The sequence below is a fragment of the Micromys minutus genome (assembly GCF_963924665.1).
Source record: "Micromys minutus genome assembly, chromosome: 9".
In the NCBI taxonomy this organism is placed as follows: domain Eukaryota; kingdom Metazoa; phylum Chordata; class Mammalia; order Rodentia; family Muridae; genus Micromys; species Micromys minutus.
In genome coordinates this window covers 49,243,085-49,262,753 of record NC_137978.1, presented here as the reverse complement: position 1 = coordinate 49,262,753, position 19,669 = coordinate 49,243,085, and the positions used below count along the sequence as shown (strand labels likewise).

The following is a 19,669-nucleotide window of genomic DNA, read 5'->3' as shown; positions in this document are numbered from 1 at the left end:
CAGTCAGAAGAAGAAAAAAGTTCTTCTTAAGGACATGAAAACTTTCGCAAAAGTTTTCCAGGAAAAGGCGGCGGCCCATAACAGAAAGAGCCGAGGAGGCCGCCGCCCCGGGAACGGGAGGGGGACGACGATGAGTCCTGCGGCTGCAGCGGGGGAGAGGGCGCGAGGCGGGCCGCCGCATGAGGTCACCTGGCACCAACCCAGAGCAGCTGCGACGCGGAGGGAGGCGGTGTCAGGCTCCGGCTCGGGTACCACCCTCCCGCCCCCCAAAGGGCGTGGCTCCTGCGGGGAACCGCCCCACCGATCCGCTCTGCCACGCCCCAGCGCTCTCCAGGTTCCTCATTGGTCCGTCTGCGGAAGCTAAAGCGTCCCCCGCCTTCCTCGTCCAAGGCCACGCCCTCCGGCTCCGGTCTACCCATTTTCCCTCTTGTAGAACTCTAAGGCGCCCGGGCCGCTGCTCCGCCCACACCACGCCTACCGGGCTCCGCCCAGCGGTTTGAAGCCGCACTGACCGTAACCCCCTCAGAGTCGCGCGCGAGGCGTGAGGCGGTGCTGAGGATCTGAGGATCACCGGCAGCTAGACGTCGGGACTGTCCAGCGAGCGAGTCAGCGAGCGAGCGGCGGGAACCCGCAGCCACAGCAGCCCCGGAGCCACAGCCGCAGCCGCCGTCCGCGGAGCCCAGCCCAACCGGCCATGGCGCTGTCGATGCCCCTGAACGGGCTGAAGGAGGAGGACAAAGAGCCCCTCATCGAGCTCTTCGTCAAGGTGAGCGCTCGCCGTCCCGAGAGGCGCGGATACCCCCCCTCCCCGAAGCGCCCCCACGCGGCGTCCCCGCGGCCCGAGAGGACGCTCTAACTCCCGCGCCCCTTCCCATTGTCTCGGCTCCGCGCCTTCCCGCCTCGCAGCGGGACCTTGGCGGACCCTGCGGGCGCGGCGACAGAGAGGCGACTCCGCAGGGCGGGACGTGCCTCCACCGCGCCGCGTGGGTCCTGTCACCCTCCTTGCCCTGTCCGACCCCACCCCGCCGCGAGTCCCAGCCTCGGGACGCCCGGCTCACCAAACTTACTGGAAGGCTGGCGCTCAGCTGGTGTGAAACTGAAACTTTAATTTCGATACAATGTTAAATAAAATAAAGGGGCTGGGGGACCCGGGAGCCTTAACCCAGCAATTGGGAAAAGTGGTCCCCGGAAGATCGGGAGTTCAGGGCCAGCCTTTGGCTACTTAGTGAACACTGGGCAAGCCTGCAATACGTGGGACCCTCAACCCAGCCCTCCTCCCTTATGGGGGAGGGGAAGCTTGTTTAATGCGGGCGTGGTGACTAGGCTGTGACCCAGCTGTGGAGCCTTGAGTGCTTCGAGTTCGAGGCCAGACTGGGTTACAAATGTGAGCTCCCTGACACACACCCAAAATCCAGACAACAACTGCAAAGAAGAAGAAAAAAAAGGAAAAGAAAAGAAAAAGCGAAAAGAAGGGTGGATGCCCCAAGGCTTCCGGAAAAGTCGGAGATTCCCGGCTTGGGTTTTCCTGTCCGGTGTTTTACCACCATCTGGTTTTCTCGTTTCTCAAGCGCTCCTGTTTTCACATGATGCAACCTTTTGGCCGCTCCCGTTGGTGCTGCCACCTCGGCAAGCGCTTTTGGTTTTAAAGAAAACCTGATGCCAGAAAGAATTCTCTACTCCCTGGGGCTTTAAAAGGTTCCCTCCTCGCCGTTCTCAGCTTGTAAATTCTGGAGCTGCCTTCTTGCCTAACTCTGAATGCTCTCCGCGTCTCTCCCTTTTGGGGCATAGTGAAAGAGAGAAAAGTTAACATCTGGGTCCCTGCTTTACTGAGCCACCTTCCAAACCCTGACATTCTGTTAGCCACTAAATCGCCAGGTATACGTCTAGATCCTCAGCACTAGAAATTCATCAGGCATCCAGTACTATGTCTGCCCTTTCTTAGTTTTAATGTAAAAGAGCGGAAATTATCGAAGGATGTGTTCCAGAGGTGGAAGGCAGAAATCTGCCGGGAGGTAAAAATGTGGGCTGCGTTAGTGTTTTCTTTCTTTAGAAACTTTTTTTGGGAGGGGGTCTAGAGCAGCAGTTCTCAACTGGGGGTCAAGACCCCTTTTTACAGGGTCACCAAAGGCCATTGGAAAACACAGATAATTTCATTACAGTTCATAGCAGTAACAGTTACAGTAGGAAGTAGCACCAAAAAGAATTTCATGGTTGGGGGGGTCACCACAACATGAAGAACTGTATTAAAGAGCCACAGCATTAGGAAGAAAAAGGCTTAGGGCTCTCAAAATATCACAGTGTCTGTGACTAGAGGTGGCAGACAAGACTTTTGAGGCCTGTAGCAAGGAGCCTGAAATAAGAAACGGGGAGAATGTAGTAGAAAACAGATGGGAACACGCTAGGCCAGAGATGGAGACTAGACTTAACAGTTTTGCTCCTCTTGCCTGCCCTCTCCTCTCTTTCTGAGACAGGGTCTTACTCTGTATCCTATGCTGACTTGGAACTCATAATGTAGTCCAGGCGGCTTCAGACTGGACTACAGGTGGGAAACATCATATCCAGCCAGAAGGACTTTTGACAAACTAAACAAAGCAAAACAAAGCCAAAAAATGACCTCTAAAAGTGCAAATGCTAATCTGAAGAACAGCGCTTAATGGTAAAACCTTAACACAGCTCAGAATTATAAACCGAGTAATAAAAACTTGGCCCTTTCATCCCAGCCTTTGGAAGGCAGAGGCAGGCCGACCTGAGCTGGAGGCCAGCCTCGTCTACCTAGTAAGTTCCAAGGTAGCCAGGGCTGCGTAGGAAACCCAGTCTCAAAATCAACAGCAAACACAACAACTTAGAATCCCACGGATGCTGTATTTTATATGGCTTCTGCTCGGCGTGGTTTGGGAGGTCCTGGCTAATACAATATGGCAAGAAAAATGTTTAAAAACTAGGGAAGAGATTGGAGATGTAGGCCCTGTGCGTGACTTTTTTCATCAACAGGCACTCACTGTCTCTCGGAAAGGACATGACGGATGTCTAGTGCCCTGCTCACTGTTGATTTCATACTTCCATAAGGAGATGGGTGGGGTACCCAGTTTTCCCAGACTGAGTCACTTGCATGCCCGTCCCAGCCTTCCATAAATTGACAGGTCTCTGGCCTTGAGGGGGTCAGACATCAGTCATGTAGGTCTGTGCCCAGTGGCTGGGCTGTCCTGGGCAATTTGTTTTCTCTCAAGCTTTATTACCTTTTTTTTTTCTTGTCCGTGAAATGATCTTCACCCTTCTGTGCATTAGTATAGGCCAGCGTTACGCTGATGCAGACCCAGTTGGCTGTTTGAAAGGAGAATGAAAATGAAAATGTCGTAAAGTCTGTTGATTTCTTTTCAAACCCTGGACTCGGGAAATGCACATGGGGAAAATAACTTCTAAATAGGGTTATTTTTGAAAGCAATGAGGGGCGGCAACTGTTTGTCCAGGGTGGTATGCTAAACAGCGTTAGCTTTTCAGCCAAAAATCCTGAGTTTGTAACTGAAAACTTTTTCCTTTTTTTAAATTTTGGACTTAGGATCTTAATACAGTTCACACTAGTCTGAATCTGCCCCCGAGCTCACACCAGCCTCAAACCCATGGTAGTCTGGCCTCAGCCACCCAAGTGCTGCTCCACGCATAGGTGTGAGTCACCACTTATGTGGCTGAAAACTTTCAGTGTTTAAAAAAGAAAGAAGCACTCTGTGTGTGTGTGTGTGTGTGTGTGTGTGTGTGTGTGACAGCACACCTTTGGAAGTCACCAAGGAACTTAGAGCTACCCCTCCCCCCACCCCCCACCATCCTCACGGGTTCTGGAGCCTGAACTCAGGAGCCAGGCTGGCAATGACTGCGTTGTCTGCCTGGTGGGTGTGGTGTTCGATGTTAAGCTACCTAGTGCTGGACAGGAGATTGCTTCTTCACCCTCCGGGGCACTAAAAATCTATGTTTAAAAGCTATTTTTATCTTCAGCTATGGATGTGCACGTCTGCAGGTGCCCTTGCGTTCAGGAGTGTTACAGTGTTGTGTGCTGCCCCACATGGATGCTGGGAATTGAGCTCTGATCCTTTGCAGGTCATTCTGCATGGCTTACCAGCAGTGAGCACTCACCCCGTGGTCACCTCTCCAGCGTTGTTATTGCTGTTGCTGCTAGTGTGTGTCTTGTCTGTCCTTCTTTGAACTGGGAACACCCCCGCCCCCTTTTTTTTCTTCTTCTTGTTTGTGGATAGGTTTTCCCTTTGTATCTAAACTGGCCTTGCACTCCCTACATAGCTCAGGCTGTCCTCTAACTTAGAGGGGTTCTGCCTCAGCAGAACACCCTGTTCCTTGAACAACTTATAGAAATAAGGTCCTGATGTTCTGAGTCATGAACCTTGATCCTTTGTCCTATTTTCTATAGCCCACTGATGACAGTCCCATGTGATTAAAGCTGCTTACCTCTTTTTCCTTCAAAGTTCATACTTCTGATCTTCCTGCATCTGCCACACTTTCTATCAGTGTATCTTCTTGGCTATCTCTGTAGTTAGGATCCAAGATTTCTGTTTGTGTAAAGGTAAATAAATATTAACTCAGGAACCACAGATGAAAGGAGCAGAGAGCTGATTACTGACCTGGGTACCCGGCGGCACCCTCTTTTTATTTATATATGTATTTGAGACAGGGCCTTACTCTGTAGCACAGGCTACCCTGGGATTTGTGGGAGTCTTTTCTCAGCCTCTGGAGTGCAGGGCTTATACAGACAGATTAATCGGGAGTTTGGAGTTTTACTTTGCTTTCACGAGCCCGGTTTGTATCTTTCTTTTAAAGATGTATTTATTTACTTTATATATAGCAGTCCTTTAGGGCATTGGATCCCATTACAGGTGGTTCTGAGCTGTAACATGGGAATTGAACTCAGGACCTCTAGAAGAAGAGCAGCCAGTGCCCTTAACCTCTGAGCCATCTATCTCTCCAGCAGATCCCGGTTTTTATCAACACCATTGTTTCTCCACTTTGACTGTATTTCTTATCCAACTAGGAGGTAATCTCTCTGCAGGACTTAGTTTTATAGGACATAATTTAAACTTCATGGACTACCATTTTGAATTGGGTTATCACTGTTGTCCCTGAGCTTCTGGGATTGGGAGGGGTTTTTATAGGATGTTAATCTGCAGAATGAATTCAAGGCCAGTTTGGACCACATGCTGATAACCTATCTCAGAGAGGACTGGGTTGTAGCTGGGTAGTAGAGTTCTTGCTTAGCTTGTTAGGCCCTAGGATTGATTGATCCTCAGTACCACAAACAAACACATGGCCGAGATGGTACTTGCTTGTAGAGTCAAATATGGTTCATGGTAAGTTAGGAGCTAGATATGAAGATTGAATTTGGTCCTGAAAAAGTAGGGCACTAGGTAGGTTAGAGGTAGGTGAGTTTAGACATCACTTGTGAAGTCCCCCAGGAGCAGCTGGGCCTCTGAAAGGAGGAGCCAGATAGTCAGATCCTGAGGAGCTGAGGCTGAGCCTGGTCAACTTCAGCCTGGGCTTTAGTGTGTGCATTTAGTTTTGCAGGCTTTGCTCTCCGGGGACTTCTCCCTTCCCCCGCTGCCAGCCTGCTGTCTGCCCACCTCTTCCTCAGCACATGGGGGGCGGGGGGGGGGGGAAGCATGAATGGATCCTGCTGCCTGTGTGAAGTGAGTTTTTTGTTTGGTTTCAAGGGCAGACTTCAGTGCTTTCAATACATTTTCTCTAGAAAAGTGCCAGGATCCAACAATTGAACTTATAAATTCAACGTGAACCGACAGTGTTCCCTTTTCTAACTGGTTTGCTTACTCATTTGGGGTGTCTGGAGGGGGACCTTAAGGACTTGGAAATAGTGCAAAATGTGAGGTTAATGAAAACCTGTTTATTCCCAGGCTGCTTTTGGTAAATACCAAGGTGATGATTTGGTTAAATATAAAATTCTGACAGAAACCAAACGGACTGAGCAACTGGGGACACCTAATGAGCTAGTGACAGGAAAGGGCCATCAGGTTGTTTTGGAAGGTTGCCTGAGGGGTGCCTAGAAGCCGGGAGGGGGTGGTGAGCAACACTTCCCCTTCCCCTGTTTCCCCGGTGGCCCAGCAAGGAGCCTGAGGAGCCTCCGCTTCTTCTTTTCCTGTGTTTCCGGAATGAGTGAGTCTCTGGGAAGTGAGCTAGGCAGTATGGGGAGGGTGAGTAAGGCACAAAGAGTTAAGATGTGTATCATGCAGAACAGAAAGCTAGGGTCGGTGTGCTGGGCTGGAGGCTGGGACAGAGAGTGGGAATGAGTCCCTGGTGGAAAATGACATTTGGGTTATGATTGTGAACCATCGGAGTATGGTTTAGCTGAAATCTAATTATAGTCAGGGCGTGCGTTTGAGAATTTCTCAGGAGCTTTTAGTTCTGTTGCTTTTTTATGAGACTTGGCTCACAAGACCTCAGTGGTCAGTACCAAGTATTAGTGTGAAGAATGTCAATTAGCTTTTTATTTTAGTTTAGTTTTGGTTGGTACCAGGAATGGAAGCCAAGGCCTTATGTATGCTAGGCAAGCACAATATCACTAAGTAATACCACGGCCCTTTAAAAATTTACATTAATTTGAGACAAGGTCTCGACCTGGAACTCTCAATATAGACTACTAGATTGGACTTTACTCACAGAGATCCACCTCCCTCTGAGTGCTGAGATCAAAGGCACGTCTTCTGACTCCTGGTTCCTTTTCAAATCTATTCGTTTATTTCGTGTGTGGGTGTTTTGCCTGTAGTGTACGGCATGTGTGTGCTTCATGTCCAAGGAGGCCAGAAGAGGCTGTCAGGTCCCCTGAAACTGGTGTTACATAGTTGTGAGTTGCCATGTGGGTGCTGGGAATTGAACCCTGGTCCTCTAGAAGAGCAGCCCGTGCTCCTAACCACTGAGCCATCACTGCAGCCCCAAGCCTAGAACTTTAGGTCTTCCTGTTTCAGCCTCCAGAGTAGCTAGGGCACCAAGCACAGCAATTAGCAATATGTAACTTTTCCTCCTCTTATTTAAAATATAAAACCTGGAGACTGTATGAGACTGATTATGAACTCATTAAAGTCACCACCTAATGTAGATAAATAAGACAATATTTGGAATAAAAACGTTTAAATTATATTGCTTGAACAGGTAGCAATATTGGAACTAGGGCCAGATGTGAACCCCAGAGCCCACCACATATTTCTACCCCTGGTGGAGTTTTGTTTCTTTCTTTCTCTTTCTCTTTTTATTTATTTATTTTTTGAATATAAAATACAGCTCTAAGCAAGAAGCTCAACAGTCTTTTTTTTTTTTGGCTTGCACATGTGCGTGTGTTTAAGAACATTGAATTCTCATTGTAATAGAATTTGCAGACCTGTCAATCACCTGGTATAACACCCACCGACTCTTCCCAGCATGAGGCCAGCTATTAGTATGTGTGGGAGGAGAATAAATCAATGCAAACCTGAATAAACAGCGAAGACGGAGCTGCAGTTAGATGGAGCTGAGGTAGGGACCTGGGAGGCCTTGCCGGTGCTCTCCCCGGTTTTCTTGTCAAACAACCAAAGCAGGTGCTTCCTTTTTTAAGGTGGAGACCAGGTGGTAGATGACGCAGGTGCGCAGTCATTAAAAACGGAAGTGATGACTTGGGCGCTTGTGTCGTTTAGGGTATTGGGGGAGCCGTATCCTAAAGAAACGGTCATTACACTTAGGAAATTAAATGTTGAACTTGAGCGTGACAAATATGCAAGACTTGCATTGAAAGTTTTGCAAAAAGCGAAGTGAATGAAGGGTGTGCCCTCTAGTAATGCTTGACCTGAGGACAGCATGCTTTAGTGAACACTGCAGCCTATAACGCCTAGTAAAGGTCTCCAGCCCTCAGTAACCGGGCTGTTAATTGTACTTCAGTCAGTAGGGCCTTTCATGGCAAATACGCCCTAGTCTTTTTCAAAGACTTTTATGAATGAGTCCTTGAGAGTTTTTGTGTAATGTTTAGTCTTCCTGTGAGAGCAGAGAGTAAAAGGAAGCTCGGTCTGATTTGTGAGTTGAGGTGTGGAAGGAAAACTTACTTCAGTTTATAAAAGAAACTTAGATGCTGTCTCTAGCTGTCTTTTCATAAACAGGTGCTCTGTCTGGTCCTTGCTAGATGAAGGCAAATTTTTTTATTTGTTTGAGACAGGCTTTCTCTGTGTAGTCCTGGCTGTCCTATTGCACAAACTGGCCTCCAACTCACAGAGATCCAGTTGCCTCTGCCTACCCTGGGGTTAAAGGAATATAAGACCATCCCTGCCCTCAGAAAGCAATGTTTGTGAAGCCCACTTGTAGCTAGTCCCCTGCTTTACCAGCTGAGCTAGCGGAGGTCAACGATAAAATCTGGAATTGTTCAGACAGGTGTGGATTAAATGGTTTTCAGGACCTGAAGACCCAGCTATTCCACTTCTGGGCATATACCCCAAAGATACTCCAACATATAACAAGGACACATGCTCCACCATGTTTATAACAGCCTTATTTATAATAGCCAGAAGCTGGAAAGAGCCCAGATGTCCTTCAACAGAGGAATGGATATAGAACATGTGGTATATTTACACAATGAAGTCCTACTTAGTTGTTAGGAACAATGACTTCATGAAATTCATAGGCAAATGGATGGAACTAGAGACTATCATCCTGAGTGAGGTAACCCAGTCACAAAAGAACACATATGATATGATAATTGGGTACTAGCCCCAGAAAGCTCTGAATGCCCAAGAAACAACTCACAGACCTTATGAAGCTCAAAAAGAATGAAGGTCAAAATGTGGAAGCCTCAGTCCTCCTTAGAAAAGAAAAAGAAAAAAAAATTGTGTATTCATCATATATTATTATGTAACAAATTTTGTGAGCTATAATATTTTATATTATAAATATTAAATAACTTTAAAAAATAGTTTTCAGGTAGGGGCTCCCTTGGTGTTCTTTAGGAGAAATTGTTCTAAAAATTGAAGCTGCTTTTCAGAGTTAACTTTTCCCTGCTGTGTGTGGACTAGGGTGGCCGTGAGATCTAATCCTTGCCTAGGATCTGTTGGGTTATGTACAAGGAGAGCAAAGGAAGCAGGCAGCGATGAGGGGATTAAGCACAGATCTTTCCTCTTTCCTCAAAGAGCTTGTGGTACAGTTGGACGATGGGAAGATGAGCCGTGGTGGCTGACAGCAGTGAGCCGCTTAGCACATCTTTTAACTAACACACAGTGACCTATGTTCCGTTCATTAGTCCGGTGGAAACTGGGAGTGGTAGTTGATGTTGAGATCCTACACACCTGAAGCTGCAGCAGGAGGGCTGTTACAAGGTCTAGGTTAACTGGGATTATACAGTGTGAGACTCACACACACACACAGGCATGCATGCACGCACGCACGCACGCACGCATGCACGCACGCACGCATGAACGCACGCACGCATGAACGCACGCACGCATGAACGCACGCACGCACGCGCACACATACACACACACAGCAGGGTATGGTGATACAGACCTATAACCCCAGCACTCAGCAGGCTGAAGCACAAAGATGGTCAAGTTTAAGACCAAAGATTCCATACTCAAAACCAAACAGAATAAACTTTAATCCTAGCAGTTAGTGGGTGGTAGAAGGCAGAGCCAAAGTTCAAGGTGCTGGCTGGCTAGGTCCTAGGCCAGCCTAGGCTATGAGACCTTGTCTTATAAAAAACACAGAAAATACCTCACAAACAAAAAGCCAAATCCATTGAAAAGAGCTTAGGAACGATTTTCTAGGTGACAGCCTAAACGGAATAATTGCTTTAAATCTGAGAGGAATATTTAGGGATGAGAGGTATCAACGAGGCTATAAGTGGCTTATTAGTAGTTGTTTAAAGAAACTCCTGTATTCCTTTTGTAGATTATAGTCTGTAAGTTAGGTTTATCTAAAGTAAAACTTGTCTGAAATTTGCTGGTTGAGTTAATTATAAACAATTCCTGCTGGGCAGTGGCAGCGCTCAGGAGGCAGAGGCTGGTGGATTTGTGAGTTCAAGACTAGCATGGTCTGCAGATTGAGTTCCAGGACAGTCGGGGCTACAATTTGTGTGTGTGTGTGTGTGTGTGTGTGTGTGTGTGTGTGTGTGTTTGAGAAAGAGCGAGAGCGAGCCTGACTTGCTGTATAGCCCTGGTGACCTTGTATCTAAGTCTTACTGCCTCAGCCTTGTTAAGTGCTGGTATTACAGGCATAAGGCACCATGATTGACAATCCCAGAGGACTGTCTGGGAGCAGAAGGTTGAGGTTCTCAGCTACAGAGCAAAATTGAAGCCAGCCTGGGCTACAGGAGACACAGAGAGAGGGAGGGGAGAGGAGAAAGGGAAGGAGAAGACACAAGGAAAAGAGGGAAGGGGAAGCAAGCAGACAGCCTGTCTTTCTGTCTGTGTTCAACACTTAATCACCAGTTGATAGCTTTCTCTCCAACTGAGTCTGCTGCTGTAATGGCAGATGGATGTATACAGCTCCCACACCAGTGCCTCAATAGTTGTGAGACAAAGGAAACACATCCGAACAAAAACCCGAACAGCTGGTCATCTGCAAGCTGAAACTGGGGTACAGGAAAGGCTCCAGAGGGATTGGAATGGCAACAAAGACCTATGAGAACACGGAAGTATGAAGATAAGTAAAGCCTATCTCAGAGAGATAAGCATTGCTATAGGAAATGTGTTTTGAAGATCCACGGAAGATGTGTTTTTCCTCTTCCTTACTTGCCAAGTACAGAAACCATTTTGTGACTCTGCTAACTAACATCAAACCACAGCCTGTCATTCAAGCCTACAGTCCTCATAGTGGAGACCCAGTGGATGGGCACATGTGTCTCCTGCTTCCTGGGCTTTACCTTAGATAGTTGGAAGGCTTGTGTTTCTTATTCCACATGGGCCATGTACGCTACCTGCCTGAAGCAACCTTTCCTGTTTACATGCCTTTGTTTTTCAGGATCACTTTTCTGTTACCTATCAGTGGAGAACAATTTTTTCCATCCACATGCCTTTGTCATAATACTGGGAGCTCAGTGTAGGTGGGACCCGTGTAGTTCATCTTTGTGTCCACTACAGTATTCCGTAGATAGCTTGTTTCCTACCAGGCGTTCGGTAAATCTTACTGAATGAGTGAATGCACTTAGGTACAGTTGGTGGGCCCTAACTACTGCTGCTGATTAGAATTCACTACAAGCACCCTGTAAAATACGCAGTCCTTTGGAAAAGGAGCATCTGATTAATAGTTGTATTTGATGAATAGTTGACAGAAGCATAAATTGTGTGTGTCATTAAAACGCTGATGATTTAGTGGTGGGATTTTGTCTGATCAGCTGTCAGCTGTAGTTCTCGGAAGCCTTCCACTCACTCTTGTGTGACAGTCCTTAGCTGAAAGAGAGCTCAACTTAGTCTCAGTTAACTCTAGCTTATAGATTAGCACGGTGTTGCTTAAAGTATGCTGATGTTTAGTTATCCTCAAAGTCCAAAGCAGTAAATTAAGACTTTTCTTTTGGAAGCTGGAGAGATGGCTTGGCAGTTAGGAGTACTTCTGTTCTCGAAGAGGCCCCAGTTTGGTTCCTATACCTGGCTGTAATTCTTTATTCCAGAAAATCTGATGTCCTCCTGGCCTCAGGGCACTGGCAAAGCAAACACAGAAAATCAAAATAAATAAATTGCTTAAGTGTGGCAGGTAGATCTGAGTTTCAGGCCAGCCAGAACTACATACTGGGGCCTGTCTCCCACCAAATTCCTGGAATCCAGCCAGCCAGCCAACCAATCAACCAACCAGCCAGCCAACCAACCTGCTAACCAACCAACGAACCAACCAACCAACCAAAACAAATAAGACCAAAACAAACAAACAACCCCAAACCTTTGAAGAATTTTCAATTTTTTTGTTTCAGGTGCCTGAGAATGTGTGTGTCCCACACCCCCTTCTCCAACTAGGGAGTGAACTTTGAGAACAGGGTCTGTGGCCAAAGCTAGCCTTGAGCTCGTGTAGTCCAGGATGCTGTGTATGATGATTTTTTTTTAAAAGATTTATTTACTTTATATGTATAGGAGTACACTGATGTCTTCAGACACACCAGATGAGGGCATCGGATCCCATTACAGATGGTTGTGAGCCACCGTGTGGATGCTGGGAATTGAACTCAGGACCTCAGTGCTCTTAACCTCTAAGCCGTCTCCAGCCCATGTGTATGATTTTTTAAGAACTTTTTTGTTCATTTGATGTAGGGTCTTATTGTGCTGTCTGTCAGGCTTTGGAAGATAAACATCACATGCTAAACTACAGGAATCTTTTCTCTAATGCCGGAACCCAGAGCAGTCTTTCCCAAAATCAAATGAAGACCGAGCTTTCAAGATTTAACCTGATTGTTTTCTCCCTATGGTGATTATGTCTTCTGTCACCTCATAGAATTTGTACCATTTTTTAATTCCTTATTTTTCTGGCAGCAATCACTGTAAATACAGCGTTGTAAGAAGGTTGTGGTGCTGGGCATCTGTCATTGCCAGGACCTGTCAATTTAAACAGATTTAGGGCTCAGCAATAAAGCACATTATGGTTCATGTCCTTTTTCCTTGCATTTTTTCCGTGAATACAGAGAGGTACAAATTAGTGTCAGTTTAAGCGATTCTTATTAAACTAGCCTTTATTTAAGAGCCGGTTGGATGCCGGGAGCTGCTCCAGGCTGAGGGGAATAAAGCAGATGCATTCTGCAGCTCCAGGCTGGGGCGGAGGGGGGGCTATCGGGTCAGAAGGAGCGGTTCTGCCAGAGCTCCAGAAAGCTCCTTCCTGGGGAGCCATTGTACTTCCTGGGCTGGGAGGCTTCCCCACTTGCAGAAGCTCACCATGAGGATATTTAGAGTAGATGCTCAGACTTGGATGCTGCATTTCCCAAATGCAGGGCAGAAGGGATGCACAGAAGAGCGGTGCCGTTGTTGGTGCACTTCTGTGTGTAAGTGCACCGTGGGTTAACTCACTGGATTACTATTCAATAAAATGTCGCTGAAGAGCTGTGCCGGGTTCCCTCACCCCCAGGCCCCTTTCCATACACTTTATTCCAGAGGCATCTAGTGGAGAAGCAATAAAACAAACCCCACATGACCGGGAAAGTTGCGTTTGTTAAATCCATAAGAATGCTCATAGAAGAAGTCTGATAAACAGGTTGAAAGGGTGAAACAAATCCCTGGCTTGGGGCTGGGGATGTAGTTCAGTGGTACTAGTGTTTGCCTAGCAACTGTGAGGCTCCAGGTTCCATCTCCAGTACCATAAACCAGACAGACAAATCCGTGGAGAACAGCGCAAAGAGCCATCTGGGCGCGAGTGCCGAAGCTCGTTTTTGTGTTCTGTGCATCTCAAAGTGCACATCTTAGGATATACTCAACCGAAAGCCTTATCCGCCTTCTTTCCCTCCCTCCCTCCCTCCACCCCTCCCTCTCTCCTGATGTTCCTTTTTTTTTTTGTGAGATGGATTTTCCCAGTGTAGCCCATGTTGGTCTTTGAACCTGCAGCCTTCCTGCCTCAGCCTCTAAGTGCCAAGATTCATTTGAGGTCTGAGATCCCCCAAGTTAGAGCAGAGGGCGATGGTTGCTTACAGTATTGCCTGTGCTTTCTGTGCTGGTACTAGAATATTCCTTCGTCTCAGTGGGTCAAGTGCGTGCGTGCCACATAAGTGTGAGGACCTGAGCTTGGATCCCCAGGACCCATGTTGAGTCAGACACAGCAGTGTGTACCTGTAATTCCTGTGTGCTGCTGGTACACGGGCTAAGAGTCCCTAGAAGCCTGCAGACAAGCCAGTCTGACATGGATGGTGGTCAGCAAGAAGAGACCCTGTGTAAATATGGTGGAAGGTGTGGGCTGACACGCAAAGTGTGCTCTGACTACATGCATGCTGTGGCGCATGTACCCACCCGCACTTTGGTATTAAAACTCGGATGCTGCAGCTACGCCGCTGTGTTTAAATCCTAGCTCCCCCCTTCACTTGGTGTCCCCATTGAGGTAATAGCACCTGACTCTTGGGCTCAGTAAGATTAAAAGTATTTCTAAGGAGAGCACTTAGAGCGAGCGCAGCGGACCCCGCTCACTTGCTCGTAGGCTGCCTTTGGGATACAGAGTTAGACTATTGGTCTGTGGTTAGTTACGGGTGTAGTGTGTGTGGTTTCAACCTCTGGGATATTACTAAGCTCGATTTGCACGTAGGTGGAGAACTTACCACTCTACATCAGAAGTGAGGGGCCAGTAGGAGACAAGTCCCAGGAGGACACAGTTCATCTGCTCCGCTCTCAGGACTGAGGCTGGAGCTTTAGGAAGAGCCTTTCTCTTTTAAAGTGACATTTCCAAAGTGGTCAGGAGTCAGTGTGCGGTGTTGAGTGGCTCTGTGGAGGGACTTTGGATGATTTTTGTTATCCTGTGCTGCCCGATTTTATTCTTTTTTTATTTTTACAGGATGCCAGTAAGTTGATTGGTTCTATATTAACTGGTATTAAATGATGCTGTCTTAAGGGGAAATGTTGACATGCTCAAATATCTTAAAGTCTTCATCCCAGGAGACTTAGAGTTCACTTAATTTTTAACAGAAGAAGTAAAGGTAGTGTAAATTTACATGAAATTTTTTTTTCTTTTTGAGAGAGTTGAAACGCAGGCTATCATTGAAACTGAAATCCCCCTGCCTCTGCTTTCTGAGTGCTGTGCTCCACGCCTTGTTTGCAGACTGTTTGCTTAGATTTTTATCGCTAGCTGGCCTGGAATTCGTTCTGTAGACTTTATTGGCCTAGAACTCAGACATCCTGCTTCTGCCTCCCGAGGGCTGGGAGTGCAGGCGTGTGTCATCTTAAGGGGAAGGGTGCAACTGCAGTCTCAAAGTGTTTATTTCTGGGCTCTAAGTGTCTAGCTTCCCTGTACCCCAGTGGGGTGATAATAAAGCTTTAAAACTTGAACGTGGCTGTGATTAGCGGGTGACTCAAGCATCATAAAGTGACTTTATCTTTCATCTTATTATAATGTTATAAACTTTCTGAACGTATTTAATTTACTCCCACGCAGGATACAGTAAACCGATAAAAGGGGTAATAGACAGTTCTGGGTGCTGACTGTGGGCCAGGCACGGTACACCAGTCTTTTTTATATGTGTTAGCTAAGCTAACTAATCCTCACATAAACCGTGAATTAGGCATGTCAATTCTGTGTCATACATGAGGTTCAGGGAGGGCCAGTAAGTATTGGGGCTGAGATCTGTACCCAGGTCTTTGAGAATTAATATGATTGTTTCTTTCCTTTTCTTCTCGACACCTCTTTCTTTTTAGGGGCTAACTCTTGAACACCAGGCCTTATACATGGTACATAGTGCTCTACTATGGACGGACACCCATGTATAACACACTTCTTGATGCAATGTAAAAGGGAATTACAGGTGTCCATTGCTTCACCCCACCTCTTTGTGTTTTGGAGGCCTGGCTAATTAGTCTCTTGTAGAATACTTTAAAGCCTCTTTAGCAGGGTAAAGGAGGAGGTTCATTTGAACATCACATATTTTAATTTAGAATTGTTTTCTTTCTTTTTCTTTTTTAAGAATTATTTATTTATTATGTAGCTAGATGGTTGTGAGCCACCATGTGGTTGTTAGGAATTGAACTCAGGACCTCTGGAAGAAACAGTCAGTGCTCTTAACCGCTGAGCCGTCTCTCCAGCCCCAGAACTGTTTTCAAGTTTAGCAATGTCAAAGTGGGCAGAGTTTAATAAGCCACATCCTAATTTGTCAATGTTTTTCTCCAGCCGGTCGCTCTTTCTTTTCTTTTTTAAAGTTGCTCCTTCAGAGGAGCCCACCCTTTGCATTGTTGATAGAAGAAAAGCAAGGAAGTTTCTTTTTGTGGAGAGAGGAAATGGCTTCGTTCAGGACTTCATCCATATTAGGTATAAACTAAATATAGTTGTGTGATCCAGGGCTGAAGTCACACTTACACAGCTTCCTAATCAGGGCCAATGAGATCAGCCAGTACTTTTCAATCCGCCTTCCTCCCTGGCTTTTTGGTACACTGGAAAGGCTACTCTGTGGATTAGTCCTGTGGTCTATATATACCCCTGCCCTTAAAATATATCAGAACGTTTACAGGGCTGCTTACAATAAACTTTTAAATAAACAAGTGAAATATTTGACCTTGACATTGTCTCTCCTCCGCTCTCCCCTCTCAAGCTGACTTTGTAAGTGTTAGGCCTTTGGCAAAGGTCTCCTTCCTTGGGGCTGGACTCCTGGGAGCCCCACGCTCTGTGTAATTTTGTTGTTCAGTGTTTTCACTGGTTAGATCCCAGTGTGGCTAAGTGGCAATAAGATTTGCTCTGATTGGCTGCCTCTAGAGGAGGCAGAGGAACAGGAAGATGGGAGAAACCTCCTGTTTTTGGCCAGAGCACATATTGTTCTCCGATAAGAGCTCTTGAAGCTCCCCAAAGCAGTTTTTGCTCACAGTGACTGTGCTTAGCATGTGTGATCCTTCTTAGAGCCCTTTGCAAGTGTGCCAAGACACCCAACCACACGAGAATGTGCTTGCCTCTAAGGGAAGCCTTGTTTCTGCTTCTGGTCTATGTTTCTAAAAAACTTTTTTGAGACAGGCTCTTATTCTATCCCAGGCTGGCTGGAACTCACTGTAGAGTCCAGGCTGGCTTCAAACGCATGGCAGTCCTTCAGCCTTGGTCTGCCAAATGCTCAGATTTATGAGAAGGCACCATGGCCGTCTAAGGCTTAACTTTCAAAGTGAAATTTTACTTGTTTATGAAAGTCTCATTCTGTTGTTCTGGCTGACCTGGAGCTCACTGTAGACCACCAGGCTGACTTGAAATCTGCAGACTTCCTACCTTGGCTGCCCAGGTACTGGAGTCACAAGCATGTGCCACAATGCCTGGCTGCTCATGGCATCTTGTGAGAAGTAGCTTGGAGCAGGACTAACACTTAAGGAATTTCAAGGGTCGTGGGGAGTTCGTTTCTAAGTGTTTCTCTAAGGATCAGTTGGGGTAGCTTCTGCGCCCTTCTCTGACCTCCTTGCCGCCTCAGCAGAACAAGCCCCTTCTCTCTGTTCCTGCTGTATCCTTCATACCCTTCATCCCAGTCACACCCCACGCTGCTGCCTGTTCCTGTGAATTCCAGGAGTTCAGGACCAGGGTGTGTGTTGGTTAATCTTCCCTGGATCTCAAGTCAAGAGGCCAAGAAGTTGTGTGATCTGTGTTCGTTTTCAATGTGGTTGGATTTGTAATCATCCCGGAGACACACTTGGGGGTGCCCAGGGCATTTCTAGAGAGGTGTAATTGAAGACTGAAGATCTGCCCCTAATGCAGGAGGTACTGTTCCCCCAAAGGGGAAAAGATCGCTGTGTATGCTGGCATTCATCTGTGTGGGTGCAGAGCGCTCAGGGGCTCTCCTGCCTCTCCGCTTGCCCTCCTGTGGCAGATAAGCTGCTCTTGTCAGTGTTTTGTTATAATAACGAGAGTAGTGAGCTTTTCTCACTTTTTATAGCTCCCACCTACCACATAGAGTGTGTGGGGGATATGTGAGAGCTGATTCTTAACTCAGAAAACGTTTGTTAGGATCTGGGAGCAAACTTTTATGTATAAGACAGGTATAAAGTCATGCAAAGAATATTATGTCTGTTGCTGGTGTGGTGTTCCTGTTACATCATAGCAAACACACAGATAAAAGTCTATTTGGTCTTTAAGCTTACAGCATGCAATTTGGGTTTGGCCAGGGGCTTATTCTATAGCCACTGTTCTGAACTTAATAACGGGTTAGGAGTCAGCCTCTTAAAGTCATGTAACTGGCAGGCTGGGCTGACTCCTGAATGTATGGTGACAAGTCTGCTGTTATCGGTGAAGTTGGTGCTGTCTAGTCTAGTCTAGGTTTATTTTATATGCAAGGTTGTAGCCTTGGGCTTGAGTGTAGACCCAGACAGAAACTTAAAGCCTGGGCTGGCTTGTGTGTGTGTGTGTGTTTGTAGCTCAGATGCTTGCCTAGCATGCTTGAGCCCCCAGGTGTGATTCCCAGCCCATGCATGTGGTCCCAGGAATTGGAAGGTGGAGACAGGAGACTCAGAAGTTCACTGCTAGCCTTGTCTGTACAGCGAAGTCAAGGCCAACCATAAAGGAGACCCTTTCTCAAACGATGGGGTGGTGTGCGGGAGAAAGTTGACATTTGAGATTGCAGAGTCTGACTAAACAGTTAACTTCTCACGGGTAGGTGTAACTGATTGGAAGTCTGTAATGGGGCTTGGGAAAATGAAAAACAAACCAAAAACACCAGGACTGACTTTATCTGTTCAGGTGAACTCTCTGAAGGAGAAAGGCTTTTGCTCGTTGTGTGTAAAACATGGCAGACATGGAGGTATTGTTTGGGTATTGTTTACCTTTATCATATTTTGGGAACTTGTTTTCAAATGGTAACTAAAAATTTTAGTAATAAACATCTTCTCTTACTGAGATTTAAAATTTTTAGGTATGCTAGGGAGGTAAATAAGAATTCTTAATATTAAGTTGTAATAGCTGGAGTAAAATAATTTGGCTTATAATTTTAAGGAAACAATTTGTAATATAAAGAAAAAAATTCTAAATAAAATGCCTAGACTCGTGTTTATCAAGTGACAATATTTTACATTGGAATATCCTAAACTAACAATGCTTTTATTAATGTATTTATTAGCATTATATTTTAATTAACATTTATTTTTAACATAAATTAGATGTTTTACGATGGCATTTTCCTGCATGTGTATAATATATTTTGAGGGGCTGGAGAGGTGGCTCAGTGTTTTAAAGCACCCGTTGCTCTTTCAGGGGACCTGAGTTGAGTTCCCAGCACTCACGTGGTGGCTCACAACCATCATGGCCGTCTGTAACTCCAGGTCCGGGGGATCCTGTACCCTCTTCTCATCCCCGTGCAGTCAAAACACCGATACATATCAAATTTAAAATAGAAAAATAAGTTTTGATCATAGTCACTCAACCCTGTTGCTCACTTTTGTTTCCCTCCCATTCTTCCCAACTGCCCCTCCGTCTCATTCATGTCTTTATAAGCCGCAGGGTTTCATCAGGGTTGCTCACCAGGGGTAAGAGGTCAGGTCCAAGAGCCCTACCAGCGGCAATCCTGTCGTCTCGTCTCATTCCCCCCACTCCCCATCTCTTTGAGACGGAGTTTTTCTGGGTAGCCTTGGATATCCTGGAATAAGCTCTGTAGGCCAGGCAGGCCTGGAACTTTGAGTCATATGCCTGGGGCACTGGGATTAAAGTGCCACTGTGGCCCAGTAGTCGAGCCCGGGCTGTATCCTGAGGGGGAGATTTAGGAAGCGCTCTTGGGCTTTGCATGTGTCTAGGGATAACCTTGACCTTCTGACCCTTTTGTCCCCATTCCCCTCATCATATGTGTTTGCTACTGTAGCTGGTTTATGGGGTGCTGAGGCTCGAACTCGGGGCCTTGGTGCTGGGCACCCGGCTTTCACAATTGAGCTACTTCTCCAGCTCCACTGCTATCGTTACTGTCTAACTTAGCAGCTAATCAATGCTGTTCTATAATGTTTTAAAACTAATCTGCATATTCATGTAATTCTGTTTGTGAAGTTCACCCTCATATAATCTTATTTGCACTCGGTGTTTGTTTCGTTTGGTTTTTTTG

The 19,669-nt window shown here is 46.4% G+C and overlaps 1 protein-coding gene across 1 annotated transcript in view; it reads left to right on the top strand.

Annotated features, from left to right (window-relative positions):
• The first annotated feature begins 539 nt into the window (after positions 1-539).
• The window catches only part of CLIC4 (chloride intracellular channel 4), a 57,986-nt gene continuing 38,856 nt past the window's right edge, over positions 540-19,669 (top strand). Inside the window, exon 1 of the mRNA XM_080921495.1 lies at positions 540-766. Within this exon, the coding sequence (XP_080777621.1) occupies positions 695-766 (72 nt within the window). The 5' untranslated portion in view covers positions 540-694. The remainder of the gene's footprint in view (positions 767-19,669) is intronic.